The sequence below is a fragment of the Pseudochaenichthys georgianus genome, unplaced genomic scaffold (assembly GCF_902827115.2).
Source record: "Pseudochaenichthys georgianus unplaced genomic scaffold, fPseGeo1.2 scaffold_1421_arrow_ctg1, whole genome shotgun sequence".
Classification (NCBI taxonomy): Eukaryota; Metazoa; Chordata; class Actinopteri; order Perciformes; family Channichthyidae; genus Pseudochaenichthys; species Pseudochaenichthys georgianus.
The window spans coordinates 15,001-34,926 of record NW_027262282.1 but is presented as its reverse complement, the minus strand read 5'-3'; the positions used below and the strand labels follow the sequence as shown (position 1 = coordinate 34,926).

General features: G+C 45.2%; 1 protein-coding gene across 1 annotated transcript in view; it reads left to right on the top strand.

Annotated features, from left to right (window-relative positions):
• Window positions 1–1,768: 1,768 nt before the first annotated feature.
• LOC117441043 (diacylglycerol kinase delta) overlaps window positions 1,769–19,926 on the top strand; it is a gene marked incomplete at its 3' end in the record, with an annotated part of 31,260 nt that continues 13,102 nt past the window's right edge. The window contains exons 1-2 of the mRNA XM_034077239.2: window positions 1,769–1,900; window positions 11,367–11,477. Of these exons, the coding sequence (XP_033933130.2) occupies window positions 1,772–1,900; window positions 11,367–11,477 (240 nt within the window). The remainder of the gene's footprint in view (window positions 1,901–11,366; window positions 11,478–19,926) is intronic.

Genomic DNA, 19,926 nt, shown 5'->3' with positions numbered 1-19,926 from the left:
ACACACACACACACACCTACACACTGTATCACACACACCTACACACACACTGTACCACACACACCTACACACACACTGTACCACACACACTTACACACACACACACACACACACACACACACACACACACACTATACCACACACACTCACTGTACCACACACACACACACCCACTGTACCACACACACACACACACACACACACAGCACTAAATGGTAGAAACATCTGGACTCCTTGTTTGTAGATATCTCTAAACTAGAGAAAGAGAGTCGGCTGTTCCTCTGAGTGATAGATGCTCTCTGCTCTGCTTTCTGCACGGACCTCTCAGCTGCTCTGCTTTCTGCACGGACCTCTCAGCTGCTCTGCTTTCTGCACGGACCTCTCAGCTGGTCTGCTTTCTGCACGGACCAATCAGCTGCTCTGCTTTCTGCACGGACCTCTCAGCTGCTCTGATTTCTGCACGGACCTCTCAGCTGCTCTGCTTTCTGCACGGACCAATCAGCTGCTCTGCTTTCTGCACGGACCTCTCAGCTGCTCTGCTTTCTGCACGGACCTCTCAGCTGCTCTCTCTGGAAACATGCGTCACCATGAGAGCAGCTACTAATAATATCCAGGGGACGCAGAGCTGTGATTGGCTGAGATCAGTCCGGCCTCTTTGAAACATCTCTGTTCCCGGAAATGCATCCATGAAGGAGCCGAGGAGGAGCCATCAGTGTCTCCTCGGTTAGAGCTCCTCCAGAGAGCCTCCTCTCTCCTCAGTTATAGCTCCTCCAGAGAGCCTCCTCTCTCCTCAGTTATAGCTCCTTCAGAGAGCCTCCTCTCTCCTCAGTTATAGCTCCTCCAGAGAGCCTCCTCTCTCCTCTCTCCTCAGTTAGAGCTCCTCCAGAGAGCCTCCTCTCTCCTCTCTCCTCAGTTAGAGCTCCTCCAGAGAGCCTCCTCTCTCCTTTCTCCTCTTTCCTCGGTTAGAGCACCTCCAGAGAGCCTCCTCTCTCCTCTCTCCTCAGTTATAGCTCCTCCAGAGAGCCTCCTCTCTCCTCTCTCCTCAGTTAGAGCTCCTCCAGAGAACCTCCTCTCTCCTCTCTCCTCTCTCCTCAGTTATAGCTCCTCCAGAGAGCCTCCTCTCTCCTCTCTCCTCGGTTAGAGCTCCTCCAGAGAGCCTCCTCGATCCTCGGTCCTCAGTTATAGCTCCTCCAGAGAGCCTCCTCTCTCCTCTCTCCTCAGTTAGAGCTCCTCCAGAGAACCTCCTCTCTCCTCTCTCCTCTCTCCTCAGTTATAGCACCTCCAGAGAGCCTCCTCTCTCCTCTCTCCTCAGTTATAGCTCCTCCAGAGAGCCTCCTCTCTCCTCTCTCCTCAGTTAGAGCTCCTCCAGAGAACCTCCTCTCTCCTCTCTCCTCTCTCCTCAGTTATAGCTCCTCCAGAGAGCCTCCTCTCTCCTCTCTCCTCGGTTAGAGCTCCTCCAGAGAGCCTCCTCGATCCTCGGTCCTCGAAGTGCATTTAGAGAAATGAGATGTCCTTCAACATGCGCTGAAATTCATTTCCGCGTCACTACCAGAGGACCGAGGAGTCGAGGAGGGGAAATTTGAGTATTGAGAAACCTCTCCTGTCTCCCACCACCTCCACAGTGAGATCACAGGTAATACACCTGTAAACCTACAGGTAATAAACCCACAGGTAATAAACCCATTCTGGTCTATGGGTGCAGTACCGTGCTCCGCCGCCAGGCCTCTGGGCGGCGCTGCTGCTGCTCCTCCTCCCCGGGTTTGGAGGCAGGATGGCGGCTGCAGAGGGACCAGAGCCCCGCTGTCCGGAGGATTCTTCAGACAGCGAGCCGGAGCAGGAGCCCGGATCCCCGCAGAAACTCATCCGGAAAGTGTCCACGTCCGGACAGATCCGCAGCAAGGTACGGGGCGGGGGAGGGGGGTTACCGGACAGAATCCCCGGTCAGAGGCTGTTCTGCAGCGAGGGGAGGAGGGCTGGTCCCCGGTCAGAGGCAGCGGGGGGAGGAGGGCTGTTCGCCGGTCAGAGGCAGCGGGGGGAGGAGGGCTGTTCGCCGGTCAGAGGCAGCGGGGGGAGGAGGGCTGTTCCCCGGTCAGAGGCTGTCCCTCAGTCCCCTTAACTCGGTCTGTCGTTCCAACTCCTCTAGTGTACAGTCTAAAGTAAACTCCTCAGTTTAAACCCCTGTCCCTGTCCCCCTCCTCTGAACTCTTTATTTAGCTTGCTCTTCTCGGTGGGTTTGGATCCAGGCGATCTGCAGATTAGAAAGCGGGTTAAACTTTATATTAAACTTTGTTTTGTTCGGCTCATATTCTCTGCTGAGTTTAGTGGATCTGAAATGAAGCCTGGAGAGAGGAACTGCAGCAACACGCTATATACTTTACGTTACGCCACTTGTTAGTCGCTTTTATCCAAAGCGACTTCATACTCAGTACTGCGGGAGCACTCTGGGACACACCGACATGCTGACTGCAGTGGGGTTTGAACCTGTGCTCCCCTGAGCCGAACACCAAGGCTCTATCCACTGCACCACACGCCTCTTGTAAATATAAACTGTAACATAAATACAGTTCATATAACCGGTAGATATCCCGGTTTAAGGCTAACCGCGGCTAGCTGCGGTTCGGAGGCCCAGTGATGCCCCGGTGTTTCCTGCTCTGTTCCCCCGGAGAGGAGGGCTGCAGCCCGGGGAGAGGAGGACCACAGCCCCGGGGGGGGCTTTCTGTATTTTAATATAATTGACTTCATCCGTGTTGTTTGAACTTTCCTAAAGCTTTGAGTTCGTAGAAAGCGCTTCATAAATGTAATGTGTTGTTGTTGTTGTTGTTGTTGTTGTTGTTGTTGTTGTTGTTGAGCTGACTTTCCCGTTATTTATTAAAGATCGTTTATTCACACCATAGCCTATATGTTGTTTATAAGAAACACATAAAGTATATACAGTAAATACAGTTTATATCTCAGATTAAATAATCGTTAGTTTAGCTGTCGGTTGTGAATAACGTCACAGCTCCGGTAAACTCACGGCTCGTTTTTTTTTACCGTTTCGTTAAACTTTACGGTGTGCTGCCTTCAGGTGCACAACAGAAGTTCGGAGAAACCTGTGTCGCTGCTTTGAAGCCATTGGCCGTTTCTCAATCGCGAGTACACCAGTGGGTCCTTCTCACTTCCTTTAGTTTTCATTTCCTCGCTCCTCGAGAGGGGTCAGCCTGCAGACCTCCAGGCTGCAGTCGGATAGTTTAAAAGTCAGCTCCTAAATTCTAACGCTATCTCCTATTCCTCTCCTCTGAGGGAAAGGTCACGGGGCTAAGGGATAGTGGATAGGAGAATTCAAAAGGACTTAGGAGAAGAGACTGCGGTACTTTAGAGAATCCGAATGCACTTTCCCGATCCGACGTGTTTCTGATGCGCCAGCGGACGTCCTGAATGTGCGTCTGCTGCTGTGGGGTAACCATGGAAACCACAGTTTTCTACACAGCGGACTACAAACATGGATGCTCAATAAGAACGAGGGACTCCTCCAGAGACTCTGCTCCGTGCTCTGATGCTGCTGCTTTGCTTTATGAACGAGGACAAAGAGAAACAGATTCTTCAGGACCAAAGCTGGAACTGAAATAGAAAGGAAAGTGAAACCTCTGCTCGTCCCCCTCTCCCTCCGGTCCACGTTAACACCAATGATCCAACACGTATGATTGATGGAAAGATAAATCAATACAGATGTATTTATTATAAACGTTAGTCCTGAACATCTGTCTCTGAGCATATCACCATTCAGACATCTCTAGAAGCTGAACAGACCCCACACAGCTCAGTGAAGACTGAGAGACTTTATTTGATCATTTCAGTGAAAACTAACGTTCATATTTCTCTCTTTATTATAATACTGATGAGCGTTCAGAACAAAGCACTTTGTAACTCACCACCTACGCTTTAAAAAGCTTAATAAGCACCGTAACTTTCATGATATCATTTCTCCGTCATAATCGGTTGTTTCCGTGAACGGCCGACTGTTGAGTGACGGCACATGCTGCGGCTGCAATGCATTGTGGGGCAGCATTTTCGCTTCTCCTGTCGGTGAGGGAGGTCCAGTGGTTCCTAAGCTAAAGGAGGCTATAAAGGAAGCTTGAAACCTCCTTTCCTTTCATCTAGAGAACCAGCTCTTATCATGGCTGCCACTGAGGGACTTCCTGTAGTGATGTTACGTATTGCGCCGAGGCTTCGGAGCGTGTGTCGAGTAATCCCCGAAGCTTTTTGTGAAGCCTGTTTCGAGGCTTGTATCGTTTTGGGCCAGTGACGCCATCGATGACAAACGAAGCCTCGCTGCCTGTCGACACCACTTGACGCTTCAGGAAGCCATTCAGATCGGCTGAACCACGACGCTCATAATACCCATGGATGTATAATAAGAACCACATCACCCCTCCTGCACCCGGCCCGGGGACACGATGGATCAAGAGCGCTCAGACCCTCACTCATAGAGAGGTCTGAACATGCCATAACGTATAAAGAGATACATGAATAAATACATGAATAAATACATGTATAAATACATGAATAAATGTATAAATACATGAATAAATACATGAATAAATACATGAATAAATACATGTATAAATACATGTATAAATACATGAATAAATACATGTATAAATACATGTATAAATACATGTATAAATACATGAATAAATACATGAATAAATACATGAATAAATACATGAATAAATACATGTATAAATACATGTATAAATACATGAATAAATACATGAATAAATACATGTATAAATACATGTATAAATACATGAATAAATACATGAATAAATACATGTATAAATACATGTATAAATACATGAATAAATACATGTATAAATACATGAATAAATGTATAAATACATGAATAAATACATGAATAAATACATGAATAAATACATGTATAAATACATGAATAAATACATGAATAAATACATGTATAAATACATGTATAAATACATGAATAAATACATGTATAAATACATGAATAAATGTATAAATACATGAATAAATACATGAATAAATACATGAATAAATACATGTATAAATACATGAATAAATACATGAATAAATACATGTATAAATACATGAATAAATACATGTATAAATACATGTATAAATACATGAATAAATACATGTATAAATACATGAATAAATGTATAAATACATGAATAAATACATGAATAAATACATGAATAAATACATGAATAAATACATGTATAAATACATGAATAAATACATGAATAAATACATGTATAAATACATGAATAAATACATGAATAAATACATGTATAAATACATGTATAAATACATGAATAAATACATGTATAAATACATGTATAAATACATGAATAAATACATGTATAAATACATGAATAAATACATGAATAAATACATGAATAAATACATGTATAAATACATGAATAAATACATGAATAAATACATGTATAAATACATGAATAAATACATGTATAAATACATGAATAAATACATGAATAAATACATGTATAAATACATGTATAAATACATGAATAAATGTATAAATACATGAATAAATACATGAATAAATACATGTATAAATACATGAATAAATACATGTATAAATACATGTATAAATACATGAATAAATACATGAATAAATACATGTATAAATACATGAATAAATGTATAAATACATGAATAAATACATGAATAAATACATGTATAAATACATGTATAAATACATGAATAAATACATGTATAAATACATGAATAAATGTATAAATACATGAATAAATACATGAATAAATACATGTATAAATACATGAATAAATACATGTATAAATACATGAATAAATACATGAATAAATACATGTATAAATACATGAATAAATACATGTATAAATACATGAATAAAAACATGAATAAATACATGTATAAATACATGAATAAATACATGAATAAAAACATGTATAAATACATGTATAAATACATGTATAAATACATGAATAAATACATGTATAAATACATGAATAAATGTATAAATACATGAATAAATACATGAATAAATACATGAATAAATACATGAATAAATACATGTATAAATACATGAATAAATACATGAATAAATACATGAATAAATACATGTATAAATACATGAATAAATACATGAATAAATACATGTATAAATACATGAATAAATACATGAATAAATACATGTATAAATACATGAATAAATACATGTATAAATACATGAATAAATACATGAATAAATACATGAATAAATACATGTATAAATACATGAATAAATACATGAATAAATACATGTATAAATACATGAATAAATACATGAATAAATACATGTATAAATACATGAATAAATACATGAATAAATACATGAATAAATACATGTAAAAATACATGTATAAATACATGTATAAATACATGAATAAAAACATGAATAAATACATGTATAAATACATGAATAAATACATGAATAAATACATGTATAAATACATGAATAAATACATGAATAAATACATGTATAAATACATGAATAAATACATGAATAAATACATGTATAAATACATGAATAAATACATGAATAAATACATGTATAAATACATGAATAAATACATGTATAAATACATGAATAAATACATGAATAAATACATGTATAAATACATGAATAAATACATGTAAAATACATGTATAAATACATGAATAAAAACATGAATAAATACATGTATAAATACATGAATAAATACATGAATAAATACATGAATAAATACATGTATAAATACATGAATAAAAACATGAATAAATACATGTATAAATACATGAATAAATACATGTATAAATACATGTATAAATACATGAATAAATACATGTATAAATACATGAATAAAAACATGAATAAATACATGTATAAATACATGAATAAATACATGAATAAAAACATGTATAAATACATGTATAAATACATGTATAAATACATGAATAAATACATGAATAAATACATGTATAAATACATGAATAAATACATGAATAAATACATGTATAAATACATGAATAAAAACATGAATAAATACATGAATAAAAACATGTATAAATACATGAATAAATACATGAATAAATACATGTATAAATACATGTATAAATACATGAATAAAAACATGTATAAATACATGAATAAAAACATGAATAAAAACATGTATAAATACATGTATAAAAACATGTATAAATACATGTATACATACATGAATAAAAACACGTATAAAAACATGAAGAAACAGCGTGCCGTGTTTCAGGGAGCTTCAGCGAGCTGCGGCTCAGCCTGGAAGCAGCTGACTCATGACCGCAGGGTCTCCGGTTCAACGACTGAACAACACGTCTTTGTTGTTGTTTATAAAAGCTACAGCTACATGAGATCATGTAGTTAATAAATAGTCTTTGATATGGTTCAGCCTTTCTCCGGCCACAACATGGTTAAGTTTACGAATATTATTAAGGAATACAAATCCCTCTTTGCGATGTGTGCCAGCCTCCTGAGGCTTTTCCATCACAGTCATTACACTGGAATACATACAATACTGTTGACATGAAGATATGATGTAATGTTCGTTGTTTAGAGTTACTAAGGCTTTCCTCAGTGGGGACTCGGCATGAGAGAGAGCCAGTGTTGGGCAAGTTACTTCCAAAATGTAATATATTACATATTACTTATTACTCTCTTTTGAAAGTAATAAGTTACATTACAAAATTACTGTCTCTGAAATGTAATGAGTTACACTACTTTAGTTACTTTTCTAGTTACTTTCACCAAAATAACCGCAAAATAATGGCTAGGTATTTTAAATGCTAAAATGTAGTTTAGTGCAGCTCATTATGCATCCAGTGAAGGGCGATGTGGTTTAGCTTAACCACTGTGTAGGCCCTTAGGCGACTAACAACTTGTATTACACGGGTTAGGTGAATACTCGATTCTGATTGTAAACTCTTAACATGTGACACGTTGTTAATACAGTACAGCCCGCTGTCAAGGACTCTAATGAAGGTTGCTAAGGAGGATCCAGAAAGAGAAAGAGGTTAAAAGACGGAGCGCTGGACGTCAGATCAATCCCCAGAAGAAGGCAGACAGGAAGTGAACACTAACAGGACACGGAGTGGGCTCTGTCGTGTGTTTAGCATGTGGCCGTGTGCAGGCCCGGCTCCAGAACATCATGACTCCGGGTGCCTCTGAGGTCACAGGGGCGCAGCAGTAGAGACCGGCAACAGCAATGAAACATAGCATCGATGGTCCAATGAACAGATGATGGCCTTTGTTATGTTTTGAAACCAAGCAAGTGAGAACATTTCAAGTGAGTTAAAAGTGCAATCCTGAAATATCTCATACAGTCCAAAGTAACGAAAAGCACAACAGCTTCAAAGCTGTGCTGATAAAACAAATGATACATTTTGTAAATCAAGGCAAATATTATTTAAACCAGCTCATGGTTTGAAATGGCAAACATTGAAGAGAACATTTACTGTGCTTGAAAACTGGTATCTCATCATCATCATCATCATCATCATCATCATCATCATCATCATCATCATCATCATCATCATCATCATCATCATCATCATCATGTGAGGTGACTTTGTGACCTGGAGATCATTTCAGCTGCAACATCAGCTGTTGATCAGCTTGGGATGTGAGATCTTTGTAGCCATTCGTGGTGAAGGCCTCTGTGCTGTGCATTATGTCTGACCAACGTCTCTACAGGCCGAATGTGGCCCCATGTTCACATATTCTAGCCCTCTATTTGTAAACCACGAGCTGCAAAATGGCCGCCTCACCCCACTGTACAGGCGGTACTTGTTTAGATCTTCCTGGGCCGGCTCTGTGTTGCCGTGGTATCCTGGCTCGCACCTGCGGGCCGCAGAGGGGCGGCGGTGTTTCGGGCGACGAAGAGTGCTGCTCCGAGGGCGAGGGCGGCGAGTCAGGCGGTAAGCTAGTGTCCACATGGAGGGTCACGTGATGTCCCATCCGACCCGTTGCTACGGCCTGCAGTAGATCAGTGGTGCTGGCATTTGGTGACGGCTGCTTTCAGCATGTTCGTATCAATGATGACCCACGATGTGTGTCGCTGCTGTGGAAGCGCTTTGGAGAGGATGCACGCGCAGCGGAGCAGCTCACGCGCACCTCACACAATTTGTTGTTAGTATTTTTCGCTCCGTTCTCTTTTTGAATAGAGGGTGAATAACATTCAACTGCCCGAAGATCCCGGCGCGAGGCCTGAAGAGTAAACACCAGGTTTACTATCTACCCGCACGATGTGTCTGGTGTCGGAATGTCTCGCTATGTTAGTACATTGTTAAAAAACAAAACACCATTTAATTTCGGGTTAAAATGTGTTGTAACTGCGTCACTGAGCATTGTGGGTAATATATTACCACATTGCATTAGTAATGCGTTACATTACTTCGTTACAGCAAAAAGTAATATATTACTGTAACTCCGTTACTTTTGTAACGCGTTACACCCAACACTGGATACAGCACACTGTTGAGATGTCCAGTCTGCCTGTTGTACACCCTTTGACCAGCAGGGGGTTGTGTTCAGATGAAGCCTCATGAGAACCAATTGGCTGGAAAGCTTCAAAGCTTCATAAGGCTTCATCTCGCCATCACTACTTCCGGGTCATTCCACTCCTTTAGGAAGGTTCCTAAGCTAAATGGACTATTCCACTTCAGCCCAGCTCTCAGGACACCTCCACTCTCAGGACAGGAAGTGCACGCTAAGAATTCCAAAATAAAATCACCACTATCAGGACAGAGGTCCGCTGGCGCATCAGAAACACGTCGGATCGGGAAAGTGCATTCGGATTCTCTAAAGCACCGCAGTCTCTTCTCCTAAGTCCTTTTTAATTCTCCTATCCACTATCCCTTAGCCCCGTGACCTTTCCCTCAGAGGAGAGGAATAGGAGATAGGGTTAGAATTTAGGAGCTGACTTTTAAACTATCCGACTGCAGCCCTGGTATGGGTGCAGCTACCCCAGCCATACCCTGGCGCTGCCACTGGGGGCACGTATGGGGCGGGCCATTCTGCACATGCGTTAAATGCGTTAAATATTTTAACGCAATTAATTCAAAAAATTAATTACCGCCGTTAACGCGATAATTTTGACAGCACTAATATATATCTATATATATATATATATATATAGGTATATACGGATACCTTGTATTGTTGTTACTATCAGTACAGCCGCAGCGCCACTTTCTGAACAGGAAATGCACGCAAATACAAAATAAAATCGTACTGACACTTATTATCTATATAGATACATTTATTATATTTATAAATACGACTCCCTCCTCCCTCCTCCCTCCTCGCTCCTCCCTCCTCCCTCCTCCCTCCTCGCGTCCTCCCTCCTCCCTCCTCTCTCCTCCCTCCTCCCTCCTCCCTGCTCCCTCCTCCCTCCTCTCTCCTCCCTCCTCCCTCCTCCCTCCTCCCTCCTCCCTCCTCCTTCCTCCCTCCTCCCTCCTCTCTCCTCCCTCCTCTCTCCTCCCTCCTCCCTCCTACCTCCTCGCTCCTCCTCCTCCCTCCTCGCTCCTCCCTCCTCGCTCCTCCCTCCTCCCTCCTCCCTCCTCGCTCCTCCCTCCTCGCTCCTCCCTCCTCGCTCCTCCCTCCTCCCTCCTCGCTCCTCCCTCCTCGCTCCTCGCTCCTCCCTCCTCGCTCCTCCCTCCTCGCTCCTCGCTCCTCCCTCCTCGCTCCTCGCTCCTCCCTCCTCCCTCCTCGCTCCTCGCTCCTCGCTCCTCCAGCAGAAATAAGGCCATGGGACGCTCCTCAAGATGGCGCAGACGAATCAGCTTCCGGTGAGACCGAGGACGAGGAGATGAGAAATAAGAAGTGAGAGGCCTGACTCGACGTGCAGTCAGACGGTGCTTGTGCGCCGCTCGACGACGTGGTGTACTTGGAGTAGTTGCTCTGCAGCAGTTCTACTTGCGATGAGAACCGGCCGTGTTCCGGTGAAGGGTCTCTTCGTCTCCTTTAGAGACATTCAGATCAGAGTAAATAACAACAACAGCAACCATGAAGATGGAAATAACATGAAGTAGCACTCACTAAAGGCCGAACGGTCCCACGGTCCCTGAACGCAGCAGCAGCAGCAGCTGTGAGCGTCCAAAGGCCGGCTGCATTCTTCCTGTCCACACAATGACCTCATAGTTAAGATATACAATAACATGTACAAGTACACATCGAGTAACTCATCGATCCTGTAAACAACTAAAACAACAACAGGAAGTGTTTCCTGTGCTATCGCTCACACAGCTCCCAAACAACAACAACAACAACAACAAACTCCCACTTCCTGTTGCAGACGGTGCTGAAGGAGGGTTTCCTCCAGAAGCAGAGCAGCTCCTTCCAGCGCGGCCAGAGGCGCTACTTCAAGCTGCGAGGAAGGACCCTGTACTACGCCCAGACCCCCAAGGTATATACACACACCTATAGCTGCTAGGAAGGACCCTGTACTACGCCCAGACCCCCAAGGTATATACACACACCTATAGCTGCTAGGAAGGACCCTGTACTACGCCCAGACCCCCAAGGTATATACACACACCTATAGCTGCTAGGAAGGACCCTGTACTACGCCCAGACCCCCAAGGTATATACACACACCTATAGCTGCTAGGAAGGACCCTGTACTACGCCCAGACCCCCAAGGTATATACACACATCTATAGCTGCGAGGAAGGACCCTGTACTACGCCCAGACCCCCAAGGTATATACACACATCTATAGCTGCTAGGAAGGACCCTGTACTACGCCCAGACCCCCAAGGTATATACACACATCTATAGCTGCTAGGAAGGACCCTGTACTACGCCCAGACCCCCAAGGTATATACACACATCTATAGCTGCGAGGAAGGACCCTGTACTACGCCCAGACCCCCAAGGTATATACACACATCTATAGCTGCTAGGAAGGACCCTGTACTACGCCCAGACCCCCAAGGTATATACACACATCTATAGCTGCTAGGAAGGACCCTGTACTACGCCCAGACCCCCAAGGTATATACACACATCTATAGGAAGGACCCTGTACTACGCCCAGACCCCCAAGGTATATACACACATCTATAGCTGCTAGGAAGGACCCTGTACTACGCCCAGACCCCCAAGGTATATACACACATCTATAGCTGCTAGGAAGGACCCTGTACTACGCCCAGACCCCCAAGGTATATACACACATCTATAGGAAGGACCCTGTACTACGCCCAGACCCCCAAGGTATATACACACATCTATAGCTGCTAGGAAGGACCCTGTACTACGCCCAGACCCCCAAGGTATATACACACATCTATAGCTGCTAGGAAGGACCCTGTACTACGCCCAGACCCCCAAGGTATATACACACATCTATAGCTGCTAGGAAGGACCCTGTACTACGCCCAGACCCCCAAGGTATATACACACATCTATAGCTGCGAGGAAGGACCCTGTACTACGCCCAGACCCCCAAGGTATATACACACATCTATAGCTGCTAGGAAGGACCCTGTACTACGCCCAGACCCCCAAGGTATATACACACATCTATAGCTGCTAGGAAGGACCCTGTACTACGCCCAGACCCCCAAGGTATATACACACATCTATAGCTGCTAGGAAGGACCCTGTACTACGCCCAGACCCCCAAGGTATATACACACACCTATAGCTGCGAGGAAGGACCCTGTACTACGCCCAGACCCCCAAGGTATATACACACACCTATAGGAAGGACCCTGTACTACGCCCAGACCCCCAAGGTATATACACACACCTATAGCTGCTAGGAAGGACCCTGTACTACGCCCAGACCTCCAAGGTATATACACACACCTATAGCTGCTAGGAAAGACCCTGTACTACGCCCAGACCCCCAAGGTATATACACACATCTATAGCTGCGAGGAAGGACCCTGTACTACGCCCAGACCCCCAAGGTATATACACACATCTATAGCTGCGAGGAAGGACCCTGTACTACGCCCAGACCCCCAAGGTATATACACACACCTATAGCTGCTAGGAAAGACCCTGTACTACGCCCAGACCCCCAAGGTATATACACACATCTATAGCTGCGAGGAAGGACCCTGTACTACGCCCAGACCCCCAAGGTATATACACACATCTATAGCTGCGAGGAAGGACCCTGTACTACGCCCAGACCCCCAAGGTATATACACACATCTATAGCTGCTAGGAAGGACCCTGTACTACGCCCAGACCCCCAAGGTATATACACACATCTATAGCTGCTAGGAAGGACCCTGTACTACGCCCAGACCTCTAAGGTATATACACACATCTATAGCTGCTAGGAAGGACCCTGTACTACGCCCAGACCTCTAAGGTAATACCGGTGTGCAATAAATAATTAATAATAATTTAATCACTCTTAATTCAGAGTGTTGAGAGCTGTATCCATAAATTCATTTTGTGCTCAAAGTGCACTTTTCACTTCAACATTTAAAATAAAATCTTCCCGGGGGAGAAAGCCCCCGGACCCCCCTAGAGGAGGTGAGGACCCCCCTAGAGGAGGTGAGGACCCCCCTAGAGGAGGTGAAGACCCCCCTAGAGGAGGTGAGGACCGCCCTAGAGGAGGTGAGGACCCCCTAGAGGAGGTGAGGTCCCCCCTAGAGGAGGTGAGGACCCCCCTAGAGGAGGTGAGGTCCCCCCTAGTGGAGTTGAGGTCCCCCCTAGAGGAGGTGAGGACCCCCTAGAGGAGGTGAGGTCCCCCCTAGAGGAGGTGAGGACCCCCCTAGAGGAGGTGAGGTCCCCCCTAGTGGAGTTGAGGTCCCCCCTAGTAGAGGTGAGGTCCCCCCTAGAGGAGGTGAGGTCCCCCCTAGTGGAGGTGAGGACCCCCCTAGAGGAGGTGAGGACCCCCCTAGTGGAGGTGAGGACCCCCCTAGAGGAGGTGAGGACCCCCCTAGTGGAGGTGAGGACCCCCCTAGAGGAGGTGAGGTCCCCCCTAGTGGAGGTGAGGACCCCCCTAGTGGAGGTGAGGACCCCCCTAGAGGAGGTGAGGTCCCCCCTAGAGGAGGTGAGGACCCCCCTAGTGGAGGTGAGAACCCCCCTAGTGGAGGTGAGGACCCCCCTAGTGGAGGTGAGAACCCCCCTAGAGGAGGTGAGGTCCCCCCTAGAGGAGGTGAGGACCGCCCTAGTAGAGGTGAGGACCCCCCTAGTGGAGGTGAGAACCCCCCTAGTGGAGGTGAGGACCCCCCTAGTGGAGGTGAGAACCCCCCTAGTGGAGGTGAGGACCCCCCTAGTGGAGGTGAGGACCCCCCTAGTGGAGGTGAGAACCCCCCCAAATAATGCAGGTTAAATAATTAAACTGCATCCATGTTATTGTTGTTTGTGTAGTATTTGTAGTATGTGTAGTATTTGTAGTATGTGTAGTATTTGTAGTATTTGTAGTATGTGTAGTATGTGTAGTATTTGTAGTATGTGTGGTATGTGTGGTATTTGTAGTATGTGTAGTATGTGTAGTATTTGTAGTATGTGTAGTATGTGTAGTATTTGTAGTATGTGTAGTATGTGTAGTATTTGTAGTATGTGTAGTATGTGTAGTATTTGTAGTATGTGTAGTATGTGTAGTATTTGTAGTATGTGTAGTATGTGTAGTATTTGTAGTGTAGTATTTGTAGTATGTGTAGTATGTGTAGTATTTGTAGTATGTGTAGTATGTGTAGTATTTGTGTTACTGGATGTTCAATAAAAGTGATTTAGCTAAACACACCGGTCGAGCCTCAAGAGCCTTCCTTGTGGCACACACGGCGCGGAGCTCGCTTCAAGCGCCCCGAGCCGTGCGGCCCGTCTCTGGCTGCGTTTCCACTCGGCCTGGCACCGGCTAGCGGGGCCTAATTCACAGGTTTCTGGCCCCATAACATCGAGGTTCTTTCCGGGCCAGGAACCCGGCAGAGTCGGGCTGAGCTAAACTAGAGAGAGGATCGCTGGCTCGGGGCTACAGCTACAACGAGGTGAACACATGTGACCGTGGTTTCATTGTAATGGTTTCTAAATGATGAAGTAACACCACACTGATACCGGTTAGTGACACCACACTGATACCGGTTAGAAACACCACACTGATACCGGTTAGTGACACCACACTGATACCGGTTAGTAACACCACACTGATACCGGTTAGTGACACCACACTGATACCGGTTAGTAACACCACACTGATACCGGTTAGTGACACCACACTGATACCGGTTAGAAACACCACACTGATACCGGTTAGTGACACCACACTGATACCGGTTAGTAACACCACACTGATACCGGTTAGTGACACCACACTGATACCGGTTAGTAACACCACACTGATACCGGTTAGTGACACCACACTGATACCGGTTAGTGACACCACACTGATACCGGTTAGAAACACCACACTGATACCGGTTAGTGACACCACACTGATACCGGTTAGAAACACCACACTGATACCGGTTAGTGACACCACACTGATACCGGTTAGTAACACCACACTGATACCGGTTAGTGACACCACACTGATACCGGTTAGTAACACCACACTGATACCGGTTAGTAACACCACACTGATACCGGTTAGTAACACCACACTGATACCGGTTAGTGACACCACACTGATACCGGTTAGTAACACCACACTGATACCGGTTAGTGACACCACACTGATACCGGTTAGTAACACCACACTGATACCGGTTAGTAACACCACACTGATACCGGTTAGTGACACCACACTGATACCGGTTAGTGACACCACACTGATACCGGTTAGAAACACCACACTGATACCGGTTAGTGACACCACACTGATACCGGTTAGTAACACCACACTGATACCGGTTAGTGACACCACACTGATACCGGTTAGGGACACCACACTGATACCGGTTAGTGACACCACACTGATACCGGTTAGTAACACCACACTGATACCGGTTAGTAACACCACACTGATACCGGTTAGTGACACCACACTGATACCGGTTAGAAACACCACACTGATACCGGTTAGTAACACCACACTGATACCGGTTAGTGACACCACACTGATACCGGTTAGTGACACCACACTGATACCGGTTAGAGACACCACACTGATACCGGTTAGTGACACCACACTGATACCGGTTAGAGACACCACACTGATACCGGTTAGTAACACCACACTGATACCGGTTAGTGACACCACACTGATACCGGTTAGTGACAACACACTGATACCGGTTAGTAACAACACACTGATACCGGTTAGTGACACCACACTGATACCGGTTAGTAACACCACACTGATACCGGTTAGTAACACCACACTGATACCGGTTAGTAACACCACACTGATACCGGTTAGTGACACCACACTGATACCGGTTAGTAACACCACACTGATACCGGTTAGTAACAACACACTGATACCGGTTAGTGACACCACACTGATACCGGTTAGTGACACCACACTGATACCGGTTAGTGACACCACACTGATACCGGTTAGTAACACCACACTGATACCGGTTAGTGACACCACACTGATACCGGTTAGTAACAACACACTGATACCGGTTAGTGACAACACACTGATACCGGTTAGTGACACCACACTGATACCGGTTAGTAACAACACACTGATACCGGTTAGTAACACCACACTGATACCGGTTAGTGACAACACACTGATACCGGTTAGTAACAACACACTGATACCGGTTAGTGACACCACACTGATACCGGTTAGTAACAACACACTGATACCGGTTAGTAACACCACACTGATACCGGTTAGTGACACCACACTGATACCGGTTAGTAACACCACACTGATACCGGTTAGTGACACCACACTGATACCGGTTAGTGACACCACACTGATACCGGTTAGTAACACCACACTGATACCGGTTAGTGACACCACACTGATACCGGTTAGTGACACCACACTGATACCGGTTAGTGACACCACACTGATACCGGTTAGAGACACCACACTGATACCGGTTAGTGACACCACACTGATACCGGTTAGTGACACCACACTGATACCGGTTAGTGACACCACACTGATACCGGTTAGTAACACCACACTGATACCGGTTAGTAACACCACACTGATACCGGTTAGTGACACCACACTGATACCGGTTAGTGACACCACACTGATACCGGTTAGTGACACCACACTGATACCGGTTAGTGACACCACACTGATACCGGTTAGTGACACCACACTGATACCGGTTAGTGACAACACTGATACCGGTTAGTGACACCACACTGATACCGGTTAGTGACAACACTGATACCGGTTAGAGACACCACACTGATACCGGTTAGTGACAACACACTGATACCGGTTAGTAACACCACACTGATACCGGTTAGTAACACCACACTGATACCGGTTAGTAACACCACACTGATACCGGTTAGTGACACCACACTGATACCGGTTAGTGACACCACACTGATACCGGTTAGTGACACCACACTGATACCGGTTAGTGACACCACACTGATACCGGTTAGTGACAACACACTGATACCGGTTAGTAACACCACACTGATACCGGTTAGTAACACCACACTGATACCGGTTAGTGACACCACACTGATACCGGTTAGTGACACCACACTGATACCGGTTAGTAACACCACACTGATACCGGTTAGTGACACCACACTGATACCGGTTAGTGACACCACACTGATACCGGTTAGTGACAACACACTGATACCGGTTAGTAACACCACACTGATACCGGTTAGTAACACCACACTGATACCGGTTAGTGACACCACACTGATACCGGTTAGTGACACCACACTGATACCGGTTAGTAACACCACACTGATACCGGTTAGTGACACCACACTGATACCGGTTAGTGACACCACACTGATACCGGTTAGTAACACCACACTGATACCGGTTAGTGACACCACACTGATACCGGTTAGAGACACCACACTGATACCGGTTAGTAACACCACACTGATACCGGTTAGTAACACCACACTGATACCGGTTAGAGACACCACACTGATACCGGTTAGTGACAACACTGATACCGGTTAGAGACACCACACTGATACCGGTTAGAGACACCACACTGATACCGGTTAGTGACACCACACTGATACCGGTTAGTGACACCACACTGATACCGGTTAGTGACACCACACTGATACCGGTTAGTGACACCACACTGATACCGGTTAGTGACAACACTGATACCGGTTAGAGACACCACACTGATACCGGTTAGAGACACCACACTGATACCGGTTAGTGACACCACACTGATACCGGTTAGTGACACCACACTGATACCGGTTAGTGACACCACACTGATACCGGTTAGAAACACCACACTGATACCGGTTAGAGACACCACACTGATACCGGTTAGTGACACCACACTGATACCGGTTAGTAACACCACACTGATACCGGTTAGAGACACCACACTGATACCGGTTAGTGACACCACACTGATACCGGTTAGTGACACCACACTGATACCGGTTAGTAACACCACACTGATACCGGTTAGAGACACCACACTGATACCGGTTAGTGACACCACACTGATACCGGTTAGTGACACCACACTGATACCGGTTAGTGACACCACACTGATACCGGTTAGTGACACCACACTGATACCGGTTAGTAACACCACACTGATACCGGTTAGAGACACCACACTGATACCGGTTAGTGACACCACACTGATACCGGTTAGAGACACCACACTGATACCGGTTAGTAACACCACACTGATACCGGTTAGTGACACCACACTGATACCGGTTAGAGACACCACACTGATACCGGTTAGTAACACCACACTGATACCGGTTAGAGACACCACACTGATACCGGTTAGTGACACCACACTGATACCGGTTAGTAACACCACACTGATACCGGTTAGAGACAACACACTGATACCGGTTAGTGACACCACACTGATACCGGTTAGTAACACCACACTGATACCGGTTAGTGACACCACACTGATACCGGTTAGTGACACCACACTGATACCGGTTAGTAACACCACACTGATACCGGTTAGTAAACACCACGAGTCAACGCTTTGAGTCTGCAGACAGACGGCAGAGAAACACCTTTACAATGCGTGTTTTCTGAATGGAGATCGGCTAAGCTAACGCAGTATATGCTCCGACCGTCCTCACTCACAGCAGCGGCCTGCAGACAGAAACAAAGCAGCGCCTGTGTTCTCCATGACGACGCAGGCCGTCTGTGGTTTGGACTGGTTTCACTTCTGTCTGGTTTCTGAACAGATGAGGAGCTGTGAGCTCTGAGGGCTAACGGCTGATGGCTGGGTTGTTTTTCTGGGGCTCTCATTGAAGATGACGTCACGGCTCCGCCTACACTGCGTTACCATAGTTACTGCCCCAGTTCCTAAACTGTAATGGGAATGCGCCATAAAGTGAGCCGGTCCTAACGAGGCCTTGTCCACTGGCTCCGCGCTCACATGTAGCTGGGCCCGCGTGCCTCAGCAGCTGCTCGGACTCCGTCCTGGGGAACACTGAATACTATTCAAAATCCCAAACTTCAACATATCATCTCAAAATCAAAACAATTCTGAAAATGTTTAAATTTGATAAATATGTGTGATGTACTTCCTGTCCTTCCTGTGATGTACTTCCTGTGGTGTACTTCCTGTCCTTCCTGTGATGTACTTCCTGTGATGTACTTCCTGTCCTTCCTGTGATGTACTTCCTGTGATGTACTTCCTGTGGTGTACTTCCTGTGGTGTACTTCCTGTGATGTACTTCCTGTGGTGTACTTCCTGTGGTGTACTTCCTGTGGTGTACTTCCTGTGATGTACTTCCTGTCCTTCCTGTGA